The 21852-nt window shown below is 41.3% G+C and overlaps 2 protein-coding genes across 3 annotated transcripts in view; one reads left to right on the top strand and one right to left on the bottom strand.

Moving 5' to 3' along the window:
* BLTP3A (bridge-like lipid transfer protein family member 3A) overlaps window positions 1-17038 on the top strand; it is a 60624-nt gene extending 43586 nt beyond the window's left edge. The window contains exons 15-21 of the mRNA XM_030871005.2: window positions 3121-3317; window positions 4980-5134; window positions 5219-5369; window positions 7244-7506; window positions 7953-8061; window positions 8187-8293; window positions 8700-17038. Of these exons, the coding sequence (XP_030726865.2) occupies window positions 3121-3317; window positions 4980-5134; window positions 5219-5369; window positions 7244-7506; window positions 7953-8061; window positions 8187-8293; window positions 8700-8825 (1108 nt within the window). The 3' untranslated portion in view covers window positions 8826-17038. The remainder of the gene's footprint in view (window positions 1-3120; window positions 3318-4979; window positions 5135-5218; window positions 5370-7243; window positions 7507-7952; window positions 8062-8186; window positions 8294-8699) is intronic.
* TAF11 (TATA-box binding protein associated factor 11) lies at window positions 13749-20531 on the bottom strand. 2 transcript variants are annotated; one of them, XM_030871015.3, is made up of 5 exons: window positions 20059-20348; window positions 17139-17287; window positions 15521-15608; window positions 15072-15168; window positions 13749-14403 (listed from the first exon to the last, which is right to left on the bottom strand). In XM_030871015.3, exons 1-5 carry the CDS (start codon window positions 20227-20229, stop codon window positions 14273-14275), a joined length of 636 nt encoding a protein of 211 aa, XP_030726875.1. In that variant the 5' UTR covers window positions 20230-20348; the 3' UTR covers window positions 13749-14272. The 2 variants fall into 2 exon arrangements, with proteins under 2 accessions (XP_030726875.1, XP_030726876.1); XM_030871016.3 differs by lacking the exon at window positions 15072-15168 and having other exon boundaries at window positions 20059-20531.
* Between the last annotated feature and the right edge of the window lie 1321 nt (window positions 20532-21852).

A 21852-nucleotide genomic window follows, 5' to 3' on the forward strand; every position in this document is an offset into this window, starting at 1 on the left:
AAAGAGTCTTTTCTTTTCCCTTGGCTGCTCTCTTCTTCCTTTTATCCTGTAAATGGAACTGTTCCACAGCACTAGGCTGTCCATATTCTGATCGCTTTTGTCATAATTTTTATTTTTTAAATTATAAAAATGATTTGTGTTCATTTCGTTGACAGTGTGGAAAAATAAAAGAATAAGAAGAAAATGTTAAGAGTCACTTGTAATGACACTATCCAGAGATAGCCATTATTTACATTGCATCTGTTTGCTTCCAATTTTTCTATACATATTTGTGTATCCATGTGAATGCTTACATGTGCCTACTCATATAAAATACCCAAATATTATTTTATAATATTTGTGTATTTATATTATTTCTATATAATATAGAAATTTTCCAGTTTTATTCTCTTTATGATTTATTGTGAATAGTTCCCCATTCATGAGGTATTTGAACATATAATTTTTAATTGCTCTATTATATTCTTGCAGATGGGTGTATCATAAGTTATTTATCCAGTCCACTCTCTGGGGGGCATCATTTAGTCTGTTTCCAATTTTTCTCAGGTAAAACCAAGGCTGTGTTAAACGTCCCTATTTTTGTGAACATTACTCCTTATGCATATCTAAACCTTTAGAATAAAACCCAGAAGTGGAATTATTGGGTCAAACACTACAAACATTTTAAGGTTCTTGATGTATTTGCCAAACTTTCAGAAGGTTTATATCACTCAAATGCATTTTTGAATACATTTGACGCTTGATCAATGTGGTGATTAGGAGCACTGAATCTCTGTGCAGTTGAAAATCTGCATGTAACCTATAGTTGGCCTTACCTATAAGAGGTTCCTGCATATAAGTGGTTCCAACGCATCCACAGATTCAACCATCTGTGGATTGTGCAGTACTATAGTATTTACTCTTGAAAAAAATTTGCATATAAATGGACCTGTGCAGTTCAAACCCGTGTTGTTCAAGGATCAGCTGTACTTTCGCTCTAAGTTATTTTGTCCATCTCCTCACGTCTGCGAGAGCCCTTATTTTCAGTCCTAACTTCCCTCCCCTCCCCTGCTCTTGCTTTAAAACTATCTACTGCCCATAGCTCCACATTGATCTCCCAGGGGTGCCTTGAACCTCACATATATAAAAGAATAAATTCCTTATCCCTCCCTCCCCCGGCCAGTTCTCTTTTTCTTTCTTTTTTTGGTGGCATCATTCCTTTGCTCATTCAAGCTCTGCCTCTTCCAGGCATTTGTCAGGTTCTGACCATACTTTTAAACTTAAGCATGCTTCAGAATCATCTGGAGGCTTGTTGAAACACAGAGTGCTGAGCCCTGTCCCCAGAGTTCCTCGTCCAGTAGGTCTGAGACAGAGCCTGAGAAGCTGCATTTCTAATGAGTTCCCCTTTAGATGATAATGTTCGTCTGAGGATGACGCTGGGAGCACAGCTCTAGGGAGTCTCACATCTGTTTCTCCTATCTGCTCCCACATGTGGACTATTTTAGTGAACTATTAGTTGATTTCCTCATTGAATATCTTTCCCTCGCTAGCATATTTGGAAAAGGCAGGTCAAACTTCTTTTTTTTAAAATTAATTAATTAATTAATTTGTTTATTTATTTTTGACTGCATTGGGTCTTTGTTGCTGCGTGCGGGCTTTCTCTAGTTGTGGTGAGCGGGGGCTACTCTTCGTTGTAGTGCGTGGGCTTCTCGTTGCGGTGGCTTCTCTTGTTGCAGAGCTCGGGCTCTAGGCGTGCGGGCTTCCGTAGTTGTGGCACGCAGGCTCAGTAGTTGTGGTTCGTGGGCTCTAGAGCGCAGGCTCAGTAGTTGTGGGACACGAGCTTAGTTGCTCCGCGGCATGTGGGATCTTCCCAGATCGGGGCTCGAATCCATGTCCCCTGCATTTGCAGGCAGATTCTCGACCACTGCGCCACCAGGGAAGTCCCAGGTCAAACTTCTTAAACCACAGGTATGATCTTGTTATTTCCCTTTTCTAAAGCCTTCTGGCTTTTTCTTTATTCTCCCTGAATTGAGTTTGAACTTCTTAGTGTGGTGTAATCAGTTATTACGATATATCCATATGGCACTTTACAGTTTTTTAAAATAGACTATTTTCTAGAGCAGTTTTAGCTTCACAGCAATGTTGAGTAGACAGTACAGAGATTTCCTGTATGCCTCCTGCACTTCACAGTTTTCAGAGCACTTTCATGCGTTATCTTTTGTCCAGGGTTTTCTATAATCTGGCTGCCACTCATGTGGTAAAGTGAAAAAAGCACTTAGCAAGAAGTTAGGAGACTTGGGTTCTTCTTAATTCTACCTTTAACTGGGACTGAGTCAGTTTCTTCACCTATAAATAAAATCAGAGGTGGGCACATAAGGTCTTTAAAGGTTTCTTTAAAGAAACCTTTCTAACTTTATCTTCTATTGCTCTCCCCCGACAAAACTTACGCTCCAGCTGAGCTGAGCTCTTTACTAGTCTCCAAAGGTACATTTCGTTTTCTGGCTCCATGCCTTTGCTCATGCTGTTTCTTCCCCATGGAAGGCCCTCTTCATCATCCCTTTCACAGTCCTTCAAGGACCACCTCAAACATAATCTCTTTCCACAGAGCCGTTCTCTTCATCCTTTCCCCTCTTTGGTATTGCCTAGCCTTTGGCTTGTATCCCTGTCCCTCTTACGGTGTGTGTGACTTACTACCATATAAGGTTATTTGTGTATAAGTCTCCTCTCTCCTGATAGAATGTACATTCTTTGAGGACAGGGGATGTCTTATTCATCACTCCCCACCACTGCCCGGTGCCTTGTATGCAGAGGTTATTCAGTAAGTACTTGAGGAATGAACATGGGTTTCAGGTACCATTCACAAGCACCAGGGCTGTAGGTAGTTGGTCTCTTCTGTACATGGGATGACCTGAATAACCTTGACATTTGATATGGGAGAACTGCCTATGCAGTTTGAAATGCTGGAATATGGGGATTCAGAAAGGCCAGCAGTTGAAAAGTGGTCTTGTAGCGGGTAATAATTGACATCAAAGTTTATGTATACAATAACGCTCTGGGCTGAAAAGGATGGGTATTGCAAGGGAATGGAACAACATACCTCCTAAGCCACATTTGTGGGTTTTGTTTTTGTTTTTTAAACAGGGAGCCCATGGCCAAGATAGATGAGGGGGTGGCAGCCCCTGTAGGTGGAGGAGCTGCCCGACTCCGATTTTTCTCCATGAAGAGGACAGTATCTCAGCAGTCATTTGATGGTGTCTCATTGGATAACAGTGGCCCTGAAGACCGGATTTCAGTGGACAGTGATGGCAGTGAGAGCTTTGTGATGCTCTTGGAGTCTGGTAAGTGGAAGCAGAGCCGGGCAGAGTTGTAGAGCCCCAAGAGCGTTCTTTCTGATGCCTGTATTCAGACCAGCAGGATGCAAAAGGAGCTGAGATTTGATAATGTAGACATTTTCTTAATCAGAAAACCAAAAGAAGAGAAATTTTAGTGGATTTGTGGCTCTGACTTTATCCCCACATCTTCTAGGTTATTGATTAGTACTTGAGATTTATCACAGAACAACACTCAAAGAAGAGAGCGCTAGTCTTACAGCCATGTAGCTGTGGTGGTAAGACTAATTCTGTGGCTGTATCAATGGTGTGTGTGTTTGTTGTCTGCTTTTTGCCTAAACTATGTATTTTATTGTTGGAAAATAACTAGGAGCTTTTTGTCTATGATAAAACAAGTAACCTTTAGGCATTAGATTAATCACCACTAGGAGTTAACACTAGTTCTTTCAGCTTATTGAAATGAAAACTTTTAAAATCGCCCCTTAAGAGTATCTAAATGAAAATAAAAAGAGAATGTACTGTTTCTTAAGCTGGATGGTATATATCCATGTTTGTTTTGTTATTATTATTAATTTCTTATGGGAAAATCCAAATATTTAAAAATAGACAGAATCAGGGCTTTCCTGGTGGCGCAGTGGTTGAGAGTCCGCCTGCCGAAGCAGGGGACACGGGTTTGTGCCCCGGTCCGGGAAGATCCCACATGCCGCGGAGCGGCTGGGCCCTTGAGCCATGGCCGCTGAGCCTGTGCGTCTGGAGCCCGTGCTCTGCAACGGGAGAGGCCACAACAGTGAGAGGCCCGTGTACCTCAAAAAAAAAAAAAAAAAAAAAAAGATTCAAATAGCGAACCTTCATATACCCATTACCTAGCTTCAGATATTAAGAACTCATGGCCATTCTTGTTTTATATATTCTTCTGCCCACTTCCCTTCCTCCCATATTATTTTGGAGCAAATCCGAAACATATCATTTTATCCATAAATATTTTCATTTTGCATCTCTAGAAAATACAAATTTTTTAAATATTAAAATATTTTTAAAATTATGGTAAAATACACATAACATAAAATTTACCATCTTAACTATTTTAAACTATAATTTAGTAGCATTAATTACCTTCAAATCATTGCACAACCGTCACCACTATCCATCTCCAGAGCTCTTTCATCTTGCAAAACTCTATACCCATTAAACAATAACTCCTCATTCCCTCTTCCTCCAGCCCCTGGCAACCATTCTACTCTCTGTCTCTATGAATTTGACCATCTGGGTACCTCACATAAATGGAACCATACGTGACTGGCTTGTTTCATTTCACATAAAATGTCCTTAAGGTTCATTTACGTTGTATGTAGCATGTGTCAGAATTTCCTTCCTTTTTAAGACCATTATTTGTTGTATGTTTATACCACATTTTGTTTAACCATTTATCCGTCCATAGACACTTAGTTTGCTTCCATTTACAGACTTTTTTTAAGGTGACCAAATACCATTGTCTTTTTAAAAATTAACAATAATTCCCTAAATTCATTAAATATCTAGTTAGTCTTCAAATTTCCAGTTGTCTCATGAGTGTCATAAATGTTTTATTTTTACAGTTGTCACTGTTTTTAGAGATTGGATTTGAATAGAATTTTTTGACTCTCAAATTCTTTTGTTATCTTTCTTATGCAGAGTCTGGTCGAGAATCTCTTCCGCCAGGATCTCTTCCCAATGTCTTAGACAGTGCTGGTGTTCAAGGGAGCCCTGTTGCAGATAGTTATGGCCAGGGGTCACCAGAGGCCAAGAGTTCAGCCTCACCCAGTGGGGAAGACCTTCATCTTCACCTGGTCAGCTGTTCTATTTTCTTCTCTGCAGAGGGTAGGCTCTAAGCTGGAAGCTTGGGACTCAGCTAAGGGAGTCTCCTTTTACAGGTCTCAGTTCTGGTCCTGAAGGTGAATGAGGTGTCCTTGGGGATTGAGGTACGTGGTGAGGACCTGACTGTGGCCCTGCAAGCAGAGGAGCTGACCCTCCAGCAGCTAGGGACCGTGGGACTCTGGCAGTTCCTGCATGGACAGTGCCCAGGTGAGGATGGTGGGATTGCAGGAGAGCTGGTGGGATTTTTCTGGGGCATCCATAGCTTGACTTGCTCCTGTCACTGTGCTCCAAGGGCAGCTACCTTAGTGCCAAGCCCTTGGCGCTTCTCTCCAGCAGCGATTAGGGGGAGGAAGAAGTCTAATGAAGTCTCCTTGCAAGGAGCCTCCCAGAGCTCTTTCTGGGGTTTTGTACTCAGTAGGCTAGTCTGCGTCCTCACCTCCCAGGTGCTCCTTATGCTTATACATGAGGACTGTGTCCACTTCTTTGTGAGGCTGCTAACATCAAGCTATATCTGATCAGGGAACTTCTGATTCAGTCCTTTGATGTGAATTATCATTTATACTTTAAAAGATGACAGGAAAAATCTGGGCTTAAGCTACATGCTTTGTTTAAAAATTTTTTTTAAAATATTGAGTAGATACTAAAGAATACTTGTAAAATATATATAAGGTATAAAATAACAACAGTACAATGAACCCATGTACCCACTACCTAGTTTAGTAATAGAACAGTACCATTAACTTTGAAGTCCCCGGGAGTCCCTCTCCAGAACCTTCCTCTTGCCTCTCACCTATCATAGGGAATCACTGTCCTGAATTTTGTATTTCTCATTCTCTTGTTTTACAATTCTTCTGCATGTGTTTGTATCAATGTATTATTTAGCTTTGCAGTTTTTCAAGTTTTTCTAAATGGAATCATAGTTTGTATTCTTTTGTGATTTCAAGTACCATGATATTCTTCAGATTCTTCTAGGTTGTTGAGTTAGCTCTAATTTATTCATTTTTACTACTATATAATATTCTATTGTAGAAATATACCACTTTTTGCTTTTTTAAAAACTGCTTATGCGTACTATGAAATTCACTCCTTGTAAGTATACAATTTGATAAATATTAGTAAGCTTACAGGGTTCTACAACCATCACCATCACCCCCAAAATATCTCTTGTACCCATTACTCTAGTTACTATTCTTCAGTCTGTTCTGAACAGACATTTGGGTTGTTTCCAGTTTTTTTGCTATTTCAAATAGGGCTGTCTTGACATGCCCATCCTTGTACGTGTCTCCTGATATGTATGTTGGAGAGTTTCTCCAGGTTTATATTCCTGAGGAAATAATTGTTAGGTCATTAGGGTAGGTATAGCTTTAACCTTAGTAGATAATGCCAATTTGTTTTCCAGAATGGTTGTACCAATTTGCATTTATATAGGTATGTAAGTTGTTTCATAGCCTTGGCTACACCTGAGATTATTCTTTATGCAGTTTTGAGTAAATTAGCATAGATCCCGCTTGGCTTCCTCAGAGAGAGGTGAGAAGACCAAGACTTGGAGAAAGGAAGAGATGATCAAATTTAGCAGAGTTGAGGGTCCTCTGTTTGTTTGTTTGTTTTTGGCTGTGCTGTGTGGCTTGCGGGATCTTAGTTCCCTGACCGGGGATTGAACCTGGGCCGCAGCAGTGAAAGCGCCAAGTCCTAACCACTGGACTGCCAGGGAATTCCCAAGGGTCCTCTGTTTTAAGAGCTTTACCTTGGCCATCAGCCCAGTGCCTCTGATTCATAGCAAGACCAGCTTTTTATTGGTCCTTAACATCCCTTCTGTCATGAGAGGCATTAGAGCAAAGTAGCCAAGCCCACAGTCTTTGCAGTTAGGCTGCCCGCGTGCAAATCGTATCCTTGCTACTTACAAGTTGTGTTACTTTGGGCAAGTTACTCTCTGTGCCGTAGTTCTTTCATCTCTAAAATGGGAATGATAATAATACTTCTGGCCCAGGGTTGTTAGGAATATTAAATATATATAAAGTGCTTAGAGCAATCACTGGCTAGTAATTAATTAATATGTTTTCCTTCTGTCTTTCTTCTCAAAGGCAAAAGCTTTCAGGAAGCCTCAACTTTGAAGACTGGCCACATCAGGCCAGCTGTAGGCCTTCGCTTTGAGGTGGGGCCTGGTGCAGCTGTTCATTCCCCTCTGGCCACACAGAATGGCTTCCTACGTTTCTTGCTTCAGGGCTGTGACCTTGAGCTGCTCACTTCGGTGCTCAGTGGCCTGGGGCCCTTCTTGGAGGATGAGGAGATCCCACTGGTAGTTCCCATGCAGATTGAGCTCCTGAACTCCAGGATCACTCTAAAGGTGAGAGGAACTTTGGGGTTTTACCCTAGGCTTAGTCAGGCAAGGGATTCTGGCAGTGACAGCTGTTAACTTCTTCTCCTGTCCCTGTAAAATGTAATGAGGATCAAGTGAGGAAATGCATATTAGCATTCTTTGTCAGTGTTACAGTAGTACATAAAAATGTGTTGCTGGCAAAGAGTCCTGAGTTCAACTGAGGGGATCTTGTCTCTAGCCCTGACCCTTGGCATGCAGCATGACTGTGCAAGCCCATTAGGTTATCATGTCCTCAGTCTCACCACCTCTAGAGTGGGAGAGACTCAATTATGCCTCTCACATCTCACAAGAATGTATGGATAAACGTACATTTGACATAAAAGTGCTTCCAGCTCAATGGTGGAAGCATGGCTTGTTACCTAAGTTGCTCTGAGCTGGTTGGGGGCATCATGTGGTTTCTCTCTCTCCTATAGGACGATATCCCCCCCATCTATCCGACCTCTCCAGGCCCCATCCCCATCACTCTAGCCGTGGAGCACGTTGTGCTGAAGCGGAGTGACGACGGTGTGTTCCACATAGGCGGTGAGTTGGGCTTGTCAGCCTCCCGGCTTCTCTGCCTTTTTGCTCCTGTAAAGGAATAGGTGACAACTAGGAATAGTCTGCACGTTGCTGGCAGCTTGTCATTTAGAACCTTTACTTTTTTCCAGCTGCTGCTCAGGACAGACCATCAGCCGAAGTACTTAAAAGTGAGAAGAGGCAGCCCCCAAAAGAACAGGTGTTTCCTGTGCCCACAGGGGAGGCTTTTGGTCCACAGGTGAGGATATAACTGAACAGTACCTTTCCCATAAACCCTTAGGGGCTGTAATCACAGAAGCGGGTAAAACTCAGAGGGCTGAAAAGGTTGCTTGTGCTGGGTACAGCTGGGTGGTCTGGGTTCCTGTCACCTAGCAGCAGCTTCTAGAAATGCTGAACAGAGGATGTAAGTCAGGAGCTGGAGGTGAATAGTTGCTGATGACATCTTCCACCTGTTGCTGTCCCTGCAACTGATGAACTCTGAAGAGGGGTTTAGGCTCTTAGGAAATATCTAGTTGGGTTTTCTTGATCATTGACCAAACTTGTGGGTTGTTCTGCTTGAATTCTTACTCCTCGTTCCCTTACTGGATGTTTCTGCAAGGTGTGTTACCTTATTTATTCACTGTGAATTACTAATTGTTCCTCAGGTACAAGAACTGCCTACCCTACAAAAGGAACTTATAGAAACTAAACAAGCATTGGCTCATGCCAACCAGGATAAAGAGAAACTTCTTCAGGAGATTAGGAAATATAACCCCCTCTTTGAGCTCTGACAGCAGTGGCTCAGCCATCTGTGCCAAGGAGAGAGGAGGAGATCACCAGCAATCGCACCACCTGCGACAGGCACCATCCAGGGTTGGACAAGTCAGCTAAGGATGCTCAACTCACTCCTCGTGGTGTCCTTTCTACTAGCAGTTCTGACTTGGATGGAAGACAGGGCAAAGTATTACCACGTTCCAGGAAGTTGGGGGCAGCTTTGTGTGTGGCTCAGGCATCACGTATTTCCTGTATAAAGCCTTTTGGCCCTCTGCACACTAGGTGGAATCTCCTCAACACTGTAGGGTCATTTCACCGTCTGGTTTCATAGCAGAGACATTTGCTTGCTCCACCTGTGTGATCAAGGCAGAGTACCCATCTCCTCAGTTGGTCACCCACAGAGCCATCAAAGATTCTATGTTCCAGAGCTTCCTGTAGTCGACCTGAGAAGTCCTTGGCCTGAGCTTCGGCCACGGTAGTAGAGTGGAACAGGAAATAGCCAGCAAGGTGGGAGCCTGGGGAGGCACAAGAATAAACGAGACATGGATTCTGCCTTGTTTGGAAAGGAAACCAAGCTCATGTCATCTTGGCTCATATTACAATCAGATTTTTCAGGGTTAAGCTTTCTTTCTGTGATGCTTTCATCTCTGTGATGCTGTGGTAGGAAGTAAACAACAGTAGCAGCTCACTTGTATCATCTTTCCCTTCTATAATGCAATTTGTTTGAAATTTAAGAAGAAACTATTCACCCTGAGCTAGGTTGAAGGCATGACATGGTGAGGATCTGTAGGGGAGCTTGGTTCTGCGCCGCTGTTGCTGGCTGTGTCCTGTCTCTCTTCCACAGCTGCACCTCACAGGTTATTTCCTGTCTCCCCGGGGTCCCTGGCGCATCTGCTTTCCCAGCACTATGACTTTCTACCAGCACTCTCATTAGCACTTGGTTGTTTGGGAGCGAAAAATGTGTTTTAAACTGTAACATTAACATCTCAGCCTGTTTCCTCTCACCCCCCTCTATCGCTGTGGCTTTTTAAAATCATGTTAGTTTGACTTAAGTAAAAGACAAAGCAAAACAAAACCCTTCAACCTAGCTAGGTTTTGCCCCTGCCTGATGAAAGAGCTATTTCCCCCTTTCTCTTTACTACCAAATTCTTTACCAACACTCCATCTTCATCCATACTGCTCTGTGATATACTTCAAGCTGTGTTGGACAGAAGTTCATCAGCTAACTCACCTTGAATTGGCAAGATGGCAAAATAGTGATTTAGTAGTGTCACTAAAGTCTTAGTCACACATGACCTACTGAAGGAAAGATAAAATGGTTTCCTTTATGGGAAATCATGCCTGACTTGTATATTCTAGTTTTTTGAGGATAAAAAGAAAAATGTGTTCAAGAAGGAACAAGATCTAATTTGCTCAGACTTTTACAGACTTTTTGTTGTGGTTCGTCACTAAGGTAATCTTAAAAACAACAATTACTATGAGATTATGGGAATGTTCTGTCATGCTTAGGAAACAACGTAGAGACTTAAAAATAAATACCTTTCTAGAGAGAATGTTAACAGGGTAATTTCCCTATGGGTTGATGCTTGGTTTAACCTTATCTAAGAATTTTATAAATAACCTGAAAGGGGGATATTACAGTGCAATCAAATGTCACTGCTTCCAGGCAGTGAAAGATAAATCAGAAGAAATTGAAAAAAAAGAAGTGAAATTGCAGAAGATTCACAGACTGGGCTGTGAATACTCAGGAAAGTGGCAGGTGAGGTTCTGTGTAAGTGTGAAGTAATGCACTTATGGGAGAATCAGCAACCAGCGAGGCAGTGAGCTCTGTTAGAACTCAGGAAAGAAACCTAAGCATTGCTGAGAGGGAGGAGGGGTCAGTGTGCTGCTGTGGCCAAAAGTCCGACTGCGTCATCAGGAAGGGCACGTGGAGCCAACACAGAAAACAGCACCTCATGCAAGGCCATGGTAATGTCTTAAATTATCTGTGCACTTCTAGTGACCTTATTTACAAAGTATATGGTGAAGAGGGTAAAGGTCCAGAGAACAGCAAAAATTATCAGGTGGTGGAGGTACTTCCACATGTGGACACATCTTTAAAATGTTGGCCCCAGTTCTGGAAAGATGAAAGCTGAGGGTAGTGTTAGATCAGATATTCAGTCAAGAGCAGGGACATGTTCTTCAGGTCCCAAAATACTAGCTCTAGGGCCGTACCTATTAGCCTTAGGTAAAAGAAAGCACTTCTCGTAGCAAATCAGAAACTTCTAGAGGTCATTGTTCAAGAAGTGGTGCTGGCAGAAACTGTATGGGTACAGAAGGTTTAAGAGGAATCCTTGCATGATGGTTTTCCAAGAGGAATTATGGAAAACTAGGGCTATTTGGTGATATACAACAGAGAGGGTAACTGCATCCCTCCACAGACTCCCCCTTAAGTGCCTCTTTCAAAGGCAGAACGATGAACAAAAAGAATCACTGCTCCTCTCAAGTATGGCATTTCTAATGTGTTTAAAGGGGGAGGAGGGAGAGCCAGTAGCCAGAAAATAGAATTATTCAACCTTAGGTTCACCTGAATTGGTATAAAATCACATTCTGATTCTCTTCCTTTCCCCTCCTTTTCTACCCACTGTGTCCCTCCATGCAGAGAATTGCTTGGTACACCCTCACTTTAAGCTTGTGCTTGGTGGGAGGCAATAGAAACAAATCTGGCAAGCACTGAGGCTCACCCCTTTAATGAGCAGAGCTCAGTCAGGTTTTCTGGGCTCTCTGGCGCTCCTGTCCATGTGACAAATGGAGCCCTAGAATTTGAATTTCCTTATGTGACAGCTTTGGGCATTGTGTCTTGAAGTTCTTGCCTCAGGAAATGTGGTTGGGGTCAATGTCCCATGGAATTTTAGTAAAAATCATCTTGTATAACTTCATACTCCTATTCATTGGGGGAAGAATGACTTTCATAATGAAGAAATGTGACCTTGTTGGTAGTCCTCAGGATAAATGTAAAGGAAAAAGGCAGAAGGAAAACATAGTAGTATCAGCTCCTTTGGACTGCTTACAATTTCTGCCTTGAAGCTCTAAGACTCTGTGAACAAGAAATAACAATACCTCAAGAAAATGTCTGGAGTGATAGCACTGCTCCCCCTCAAAAGGCTTCAGCCACCGCACATCACCATTTCAGCTGTGAAGCATTTACACCTATGTATCATCTGTGATTGTCTAGAGTTCCTGTTTACACAGATACACTAGAGATGAGCTTTAGTGCATATGGACTGGTTTAAATCTCTCTTAGCTGAGCTGCAGGGACGGTTATCCATCTCAAATTCTGTTTTCAACTCACTGGAATAATTAACCTAGTTTATTAGACTTAGGACAGAAGGAGTAGGTTCTATTCTCGTGATGGCTGCTTTTTGCTGTGTATTTAATCTGACCCTCATTTTGCCACAGGCCTCAACCTTCACGTACCCTTTTTCATGGTTCTGAAAGGAATGGTTCCTGTCTATGGAATATACAAGGGATAAGCCACCCCTCACATACCCCATAACATAAATGCTTCCATTTAGCCCATTTACATCAGTTTCCCCACAGGCTAGTTCAGTCGGTAGTAGAAAGAAGAGATAGTTTGAACATAGTGATATGGGAAGTTTCCATTCCAAACCTTTAAACTAAGGGTTTGTGTTTTTTTTCTCTCCCCTAGTTAATACTTGCCTAAACTTGCAAAAACAGTTACAGTAATATCACAAAACTATGGAAACAACATTGCTACACAAGCTAGTAGGATGGTTATTTGAGAACTGCAAGAGCTGTGTCATTGCCTTGTGATTTACCATAGTAATTACTGTTTCAAGAGATTCTGGTGTGATGTCCTATCCTTTCAGGGACTATGGCCTTCCCCAGGATCTTCCCCCACCTTCTGCTAGAATAGGAATATTCCCACTCACCTCTGGGTAGGTATGGATAGTAGCTGTTGTTGAATGGGGATTATTTTCTCCCTCTCTTACAACAGATACAAGGGGAAACACTCTCAGATAACCTTAAACTGTGAGGCTTTGCTAAGTGGCTAGACTTGGGATGTGAACTTCCTTCTTTATTATCTGTAAATTTCAGCCATATCCAGTATCTCAAATTGCAATAGGTATAGTTCTTATAACCACTTAAAAAGCTCCCTCTGAGAGTTAAGAGATCTGTTTTTGTTTCTCCCTTCAATATATTAGTTTTTGGTCAAGATTTAGCCTGAGTCTTACAGCATTTCTTTGTGGAATACACTACTGAAGTGTCTTCTCCATTGGCTAACTACACGTTTAAAGCCATGAGTTTTAACGTAAGATACTAAAATCCATATTTGCCCAACTTTGTGTGTCCAAGCTGTTTCCCCCACTCAGGGTGCTAAACAGAATTGGAATCTTTACTAAGACATGCTCAGGAAAGCTTCAAAAGAGAACAGCTTCAAAACCCCTCTCCTTATGACACCAAATGATTGAGAGGAAAGAATTCTTGGAGATTGCCAATTATATTACAGTAGCCTTATTACTGCTAATCACTGTCAATAAAAGGTCACTCCATTCCCCTCTACGTGAGGAAAACAATGAGAATGTATCCAATGAACTGGAATATTGGTCAGTATTGGGAAATATTAATGTTGCAGTACCTAATCAAACCTTGAGTGTACTGGTTCTGTGAACCACTTGAAAAAAGCAAATTAAACTTATTAAACAGTATTGGTTCTGGTATATCTGTTTATAGCAATTGAAACATACGGGTTTTTACATTGTTTTTAAGTACTTTAAGTACTCTTTTATGAGATAAAATTTTATTGGTTCTGGTAGGAAATGGGGAGGGCTCAAATTTTCACAAAAAAGCCAAGACCAGTTTTATTCTGACACCAAAAAAGAACGATGAACTTCTCCCCACCATTCCAACCTGCTAGACAGAAAATGAATGCAAACATGGCAAGTTGGAAAACAGTTTAATGATCACTCACCAAAATGTTTACAAGGACAGACTATTCCACTACTCCTGCTGTCACCGTGTCCTTCATGGTAGAGTATCACAAGTCAAAAGTTTCTGATTGTTTCATTTACTTAAAACCAAATGTAAGAAACAACCTAAGTCATTGCAACTTCAGGCTTCAATGTGAAACCGTCAAACCGTCTTGGAAGGGTTTTCTTTCTGAAAGCAGCATTCCTGTCCAGAAGATGCTTAAGGTTCATCAACCTTTCTTCTTCCAACTATCCAGTAATAGTTAAATGCCTCAGAATGCCCTCAGAGGTCCCAATATTTAGTCAAGGCAAGTATGAAACAGGCTGCATGCCTTCAAGGTATAATGAATATGAGAGTTTTGAGGAAGAGATTAAAGCATCATGGAATCCTTCGAGGACTGAGATACTAAAGCACCAGTGCAGACAGTCTCATGCAATAGAAAGTCTGGAATGAGTACTTCTTCCTTCAGTACCAGGCCCTTCTAGACTGTGGTTTAGAAGAAGATGATTTTTTTGTGCTTCGAGTTGGGAATTTGCCCCTTCGACTTCAGCCTCCGAACAGCCTCCCTCATATGTTTGGGTTGTAGCGGTGGCATTTCTCCCCACTTCTCACACACATCCAGTGCTAAACAGAGGGCAAGGAGAGAGTTTCATTATCACACAAGAGCTTATGTATTACAATCCTTTTGAGTCCTGTAATTCTCATTAACTCTCTTAAGCTTGCTAAAGAAATAAACCAACACATTTTCCCTTCTTAAGAGAACGCTATAAAATGTATCATGTTAGCTTTAGTATATCCCACATCAGGTATTATCATAGGCAACAGTTTAAAACATATCTTCTCCTTAAAAGAATAGGTATTTCACCAGCTAGAAATTAGCAATGGGCAGCAGCCAGGTTCTTTACTTGATGGACAGGGGGCAGTTCCCAGGGATCATAACATCAGGGACAACTACTCACCATACCACACTGGTCAGCCCCAGTGACTGCTTTTTTTTGTACCTTTACTTTTGGCAGCAGAAATGAGCAAAATCCATTGGAGGAAAATACAGAGTCTGCTTCTGTCACCCTGGGCTGAGGACAGGAATCAGGAGGGCAGATTTCCTAGGTGTTTCCAGGCCTTCCAGTATTGAAATTTTCAAGGAATAATGTTCATGCTCTCCTGAATGCAAGGCTCCCTTTATAGTGTAAACGGAAACCACCACTGGTGCCTTAATAAGTCCCTCACTATAGATATTCTTGGAAATAAGACCACCACAGGCTCAATCCAGTATTTAGACCAACACCACTCACCTTCTTCTACCACCTCCCCGACGAAAACTTTGGAAATACCAGACATAGCAATAACAACATTCTGAGACACAGAGGTACCAGTGATGGACTGGATCAGCTTGAAAGAAGGACAAAAGACTGTGATTAAGGTAGTCAAGGACTGGCTTTGGAACATAGTACCCATAAGAGCTCTGCACTGAAAGAGTTCACTAAAGGCTGGATCTGAAATTGACACCAGTAAAACAAAAGGATTCAGGTGTATAATGGCCTATTCTATTTGTTGAGACCCTATCCCTAGAATACAAAATTACAACTGGTCAGATTACTGAGGGGCATGCTATTTTTATTTTCCTGCCTAAATGTTCCACCAACTTGCCTAACACCTCACTTCAAAATGCCAATGGATACAGCTCTTGAGTCTCATTCAGTTCTCATAGCTCATGGAAATGAGTGTGGTAGTCCATCCTTACCCTTTTAATGGCTGCCTTAGGGAAAGCTGACCGGCGATACATTTCATAACGGTTCAGCTGCTCCTCAGAAAAAGAAGAAACCAGGATTCTAGACAAAGATTCAGGTAATTAAGTTCACTTATAAGAATGAATACTTAAGATGTATATTATTATGTCAATAAAAGCAAGTCTCAGATATTTAAAAAATAAATTTTTCAAGGGATCAATAGTATTAGGCTTAGTGTTTATGAGGAATGAAGAGAAAGCATCTCTACTCTTACGGAACTTGACAATAAGTGAAATACGAGTTCCTTTCTTACTTCACTAAGAACAAAAACAACAACGTTGGGTCATTGAATCACACTATACAGGTTATGTTTTCAGCATTAGGCTCTCTCTCCCCATAAGGCTACGCTTCACATTAAAGATAAAAATTTAATATGTAAATTTATATTCAAACCAGTAGTTTCCAACATTAACAGATTAAGGGGAAATTTTATAAAATATATGGAAAAGGGTTAATAATCTTAATATATAGTTAAATTTTCAAATAAATTAAAAGATGGCCATACCAATTTTAGAAAATGAGCAAAGGAAGTGAATAGGAAATTTATAATATACCAATGGCCAATATATAGAGAGGAAAAAAATTAAGCTTCAGTATTAACTAAAGAAATTAAAATGATGAACTAAAGAAAGATTAACATTTTTCATAAAACAGATAAAGAAGTATTAAAAAGCATGGTATTAGTGAGGATGGGAGGACACAAACTCATACATGCTGGTAGACTGTGAGGTGGAACAATCTTTTTGGAGAATCTGGAAATACAAATGAAAAACCTTTGAAAATGTTCATACTGTTTAAACTACCAATTACCTTCTAGGAGTTTATTTTAGGAAGTAAATGGACAAGTATGCAAAGATGTGCTCAAAGATGTTGATCATAATGTTGTCAAAAGAGAAAAAAAAAAACCAGAACTACAGAAATAGATTACATCATAGTTCATCCACATAATGGAATACAATGCAGCCATTAAAAATGATGATTTATGGGCATATTTACTGACATGAAAATATTTAGCTATATACTGACATATCAAACATTAAAGAATATATCTGAAAAGGTATATACCCAAATATATACCCTGGGTAAACTCTGGGTGGTGGAATTATAAGTAATTATTTTTTCTATTTTTCTGTATTTTCTGAATTATTTGTAATGAACCCATACCATTTTTACTATCAGAAAACATAATGAATCTATTTCCATTTTGAAGAAAATTATGACCTAGATGTATAATTAATGACATGGAAAACATTTACCATATATAATGTGGAAAACAGGTTACAAACAGTCTTTAACATCTTTGGAATTTTTAATTTAATTTATAGATTTATATGTATAAAGAAAATATCTTGGTGAATATACATCAAAATATTAACAGTGTTTATTTTGGTGGTATGGTGATATTTTTCTTTTTACTTATATTTTCTATACCATAACATAATAAAATATTAAGTGCTTTATTTTCTTTTGAGTTTAAAAAAGAAAAAAAAAATTTAAGGACAAGAAAAATGTATTAACTTTGTGTGGTCAGGTTAGAGCCTTGAAAGGGGAAAGATCAGAAAAGTGACTTACTGCATCTTTTGAATCTCATCTTCATCCACTTTCTGCTTCTTCTCTTTCTTTTCTTTGGTATCTATTTTCAGTTTTTTGGCTGCAGGAGTAAGTAATGATGAGTCTTCCCTTTCAACTGCTGTTAAATCTGAGATATCCTGACTCTTGAGCTAAGAAGACAAAAGAAACCCTTTATACATTTGGTCTACTTCCCAGACTTGGGTAAGGTAAGAAGACATCATTTCTCATTACAACACAACAAATCCACTTATTTTTGTAGTTTTTGGTTCCAGGCATTGGCTGTACCATCAAATATAAGCTACCCTGTCTCTCCTAAAGGAGTTTTCAGCCCAGCTGTGGAAAGAAAACCTACTAAATAGTCCAGTTTTCCAGGTTAGCTATGATCCTAGTTCCAGTTATCTGTTTACAAGGGCAATGTAGTGCCAAGGATCATGAAAACCACTCTCCCCCTGATCCTCTTCTTCTGACCTCATTCTTTAGAGGGGATGTCATAAAAGTCCTCTCCACCCAGCCAGCTCTTCTTCGTCTAAATCTATAGATCTCTTTACTGATGATGATTCCATGTGGAAAGAATATTAAAAAGGAGGCACCTTCTCATCAAAGCAGTGTTTTTTTGAATTTGGGAATTTAAAGTGAGCTTCTCCCACATGTAGGGCTCTTTTCTTCCTATCTTTCAATACCACTGTATCATGCAAATATTTACTTCCCATTACTAGACTGATAACTTTATTTATTCTTTAGTTCTTTTAATTAATTTATTTTTGGCTGCATTGGGTCTTTGTTGCTGTGCGCGTTCTTTCTCTCGTTGCAGCAATTGGGGGCTACTCCTTGTTGCGGTGCACGGGCTTCTCATTGCAGTGGCTTCTCTTCTTGCGGAGCACGGGCTCTAGGCACGCGGGCTTAGTAGTTGTGGCTCGCGGGCTCTAGAGCGCAGGCTCAGTAGCTGTGGCACATGGGCTTAGTTCCTCCGCGGCATGTGGGATCTTTCCGGACCAGGGCTCGAACCCGTGTCCCCTGCATTGGCAGGCGGATTCTTAACCACTGTGCCAACAGGGAAGCCCCTAGACTGACAACTTTTTGAAGATAGGTTTGTCTCTTATTTATCTCTCCTCACATAAATATTTACCATTGTTTTACTCATACTAGATGTTTAATATCTGTTTAATAATGACAAAAAAATCCAAACTTCATCCCCTCCAACAATATAGACTCTAAGGATACAACAAACCTCATTAATGAGATTTAACTTCTGTTTCCTTAAAGAGAAGCTCACATTTAAACTCATACAGGAATATGAGAAGTATGTTGAGAGCGAAGGCAGTAAATCTTTAACAACCTTTTCAACTTCTTCTCTAGTTACTGATATATACAAATTTTCTAACTTCTCTGTGCTTCAATTTTGGTGATTTATATTATCCTTAAAAATGAGCCATTTTTCTTGAAGTTTCAAAATTACTTGTTCTAAACTTGAACATCAAATTTTCTTAAAGCTTAAAGATCTCCATATCAGTGCCTATAGCCCTTTCTTATTTCATAATGTTGTACATTTACATTTCAAATAACCAGGTCTTAATTTTATTGTTTATGTTTTTAAAGCACTAATTCATTAACATCTACTTTCATCCTGATTAATTCCTTGCTCCTACATTCTTCTGGTTTATTTTGTTCTTTTTCTGGTTTCTTGAGCTGGGTGCTTATTTTCAATATCTCTTGTTTGTTAGTAAAAATATGTAAGGTTATGAATTTTTCTTTAAATAAAGTTTTGGTCAAATCCCATTGGATTTGACGTGGCATTCTCTTTGTTAATTTCTTTAATCCAAAAGCTATCTAGAAACTAGTTTAAAATGTCCAGGTGTTAGTTTTTTGGAGGGAGTGGGAGTGGGAGAAATTTTTGTTTTTAATTTCAGGTTCTATTGCACTGTACTAACAGGATATGATCTGTTATGATTTCTACTTTTAAGAATTTATGCTTTTCTTTGTGGTCTGGTATATGATCAATTTAAAAAAGTGTTTCACAAGCATCAGAAATTTTTTTTATCTTCTAGGTGCAAATTTCTGTATGTAGTGAGCTTTTTACTGGACTAAGCTAATTATTACTTAAATCCTTTCTGTCCTTGAGATCTGTTTTTAAAGTTCCTTCTTAAAGTAGTTTTGTCACATTTTTCTTTTTCTAACAGTTCTTAACTTTATATATTTTGATACAACTTTATGCTCTGAAAGTCTGTTTCCATTTAATTCAATGTCTTCACCCATGCTCTCACACTTACATTCAAACAGGAATTATAGCTCTAAGACCCCAAGAATCTACCTTTAGAAATGGAACCTAGAGAACGCTGAGATTCTAGTATCCTGACTGATGCTCAGCGGAGCAACACTGCTGAAGCTCTTGGGATGGCACAATTGATAGGTTTGGTGCTATAAAGACCCTTGGACATTAGCACCCAGGTCACTGGTAGCAGTGAAATGTCCGAAGAGGATAAGAACGTGACTAAATTAGTAACTACCTCAAAGTCTCCCTTTGACGACTCCGCAGCCTATAATGACAAAGTTACACTTAAGCAATATCTAAGAAACCATATTGAGGTGAAAGTGGTACTAGGAATCCTGGGTTCTAGCTTTTGCCCTAAGTTTCAGTGTTGATTGGCATTGACCTCAATTTCCTCACCAGGAAAACCAAGAGGCAATTTGAAATTCCCTTAGAAGTAGCTTTAACGCCTAAGGGCAGGGATTAAAAATACTGACCCAGTGCTTGGGTCTCGGGAACTGAACCGGCTCTGAAGGTTTTGTCTCCTCTCTCCCCCCAACCCCGCGATGGCAGATCTAAAGGGTCACTATCTTAGCTTGGGAGGGACCAACCAAGAAGCCTGTCAAGCAGCCAGTGACACAACTCCTCCGGCCTCATCAACACATCTCTCCCTACCTCGCCTTCTTCAGCCGAGGCCTCTTTCAATTCCCCATCTGCGTCTCCGTCAGTTTCCTCCGGGATTCCGTCCGCGTCAGTAACCCCCGGGCCTCCAGGAGCAGCGGCCGTCTCATCTGACTCCCCTGTCTCTCCACCTTTTTCCGTGGGCGACTCGCAGGAATCATCCATGGCGGCGAGAAGAAAGATGGGAGAGGAGATCGCGATGCTGTCAGACTCAGGACCTCGGGACTCCGCGCAGCACCGCAGCCCAGGAGCTTACTTCCTGTCGTCGCGCTGCTATGACATCACCCATACCGCTCCTCCGCGGGGTCATTTAGAGGCGCGCCTAGAGGACTTCACGGCTCCGATTTACTTCTGATTTGGTGGCGGTGGGGAGAGGGAAAATTGAGGGCACGGAAATCAGTTTGTGGATTTTCCACCTTGGGAAACCAGCATTTGTAAAGGAGGGCTTTGTTGTTTACTGAAGGGCTTCTTTTTCCTTTCCGTCTTTCTCAAAACGCAGTGTCAGTGAACTCCGTCCTTAATCCGCTTTCCTCAGAGTAAAGTTTGGGGACAGGAGAAAACTCAATTCCGTTGTTCGCCCTTGTGGGATGCGGCTACCGGGCAAACGCAGGCAGGAACTCAACCTCTTACAGTTCAATTGGACAGAGACCTCGGGCTTGTGTTAACATTGAATTGCCAGCGTTTCTCTTCCGTTCCTCAAGCACCTAAAAAGAAAGAAAATAGTCATACAGCTTGAACAGAATTTAAACAATGCAGTATTAACTCCACAACTACTGAGCGTCTACTTCGAGCCAGGAACAGTCCTAGCACCACAAACAAAAAACAGGCGGATTCTACGCAATTGTATGATTTTCCCAATTCACGAGGACTCAAGATTGGGGTCGGTTTTACAAATCTGACTTTTAATGTCACTTTGGTTAATGTCATCAAAAGTAAGAGGAGGGCTTCCCTGGTGGCGCAGTGGTTGAGAGTCCGCCTGTTGATGCAGGGGACACGGGTTCGTGACCCGGTCCGGGAGGATCCCACATGCCATGGAGCGGCTGGGCCCGTGAGCCACGGCCGCTGAGCCTGCGCGTCCGGAGCCTGTGTCCGCAACGGGAGAAGCCACATCAGTGAGAAGCCCGCGTACCGCAAAAAAAAAAAAAAAAAGTAAGAGGAAATAGGGGCTTCCCTGGCGGTCCAGTGGTTAGAACTCCGCACTTGCACTGCAAGAGGGGCGGGTTCGATCTCAGATCCGGGAACTAGGATCCCGCATGCCTCGGGGGCGGCTTAAAAAAAAAAAAGTAAGGGGAAACAAATCCTACTGGGAGGGAGATATTTCCTTTGAGTGTTTCGCTTTAACGAGCCATTTCAGGGATTGGGAGCATGAAGTGCGGATATTTCCCTTTTAAAATTTTCCTCTGTTTCCTCATTGCGGTACGGAGGCGGGCATTTTACTCACGTCTTTATCACTAGATTCCCACACCCATTACATATTTATGTGTTCAGAAGGAATGGCCTTGGAAATGTAGGTGCGCGTTACCATATTCCTCTCTTTGTTTCTACACGCCTGGATGAATTACCGTATTTTGTGTCCTGCGAGCTCCCAAAACCTTTGGAAAAGGAGCGCACTTCGGGAGGCGCAGACAGGTGAACCGCGTTTTTTCCCTTCCACTTATACAGCGGGTGACCCTGCGACGCTCTCTTCTTGACCTGGGAGGCCTATCTCTGCACAGCGGGGTGCACTTGGCGCAGACCACAACCACCTGCTCCCGCTCGCTGAGCCCCGCCCAGCTAGGTGGGCAAGGG

Source organism: Globicephala melas, chromosome 11 (genome assembly GCF_963455315.2).
Source record: "Globicephala melas chromosome 11, mGloMel1.2, whole genome shotgun sequence".
Classification (NCBI taxonomy): Eukaryota; Metazoa; Chordata; class Mammalia; order Artiodactyla; family Delphinidae; genus Globicephala; species Globicephala melas.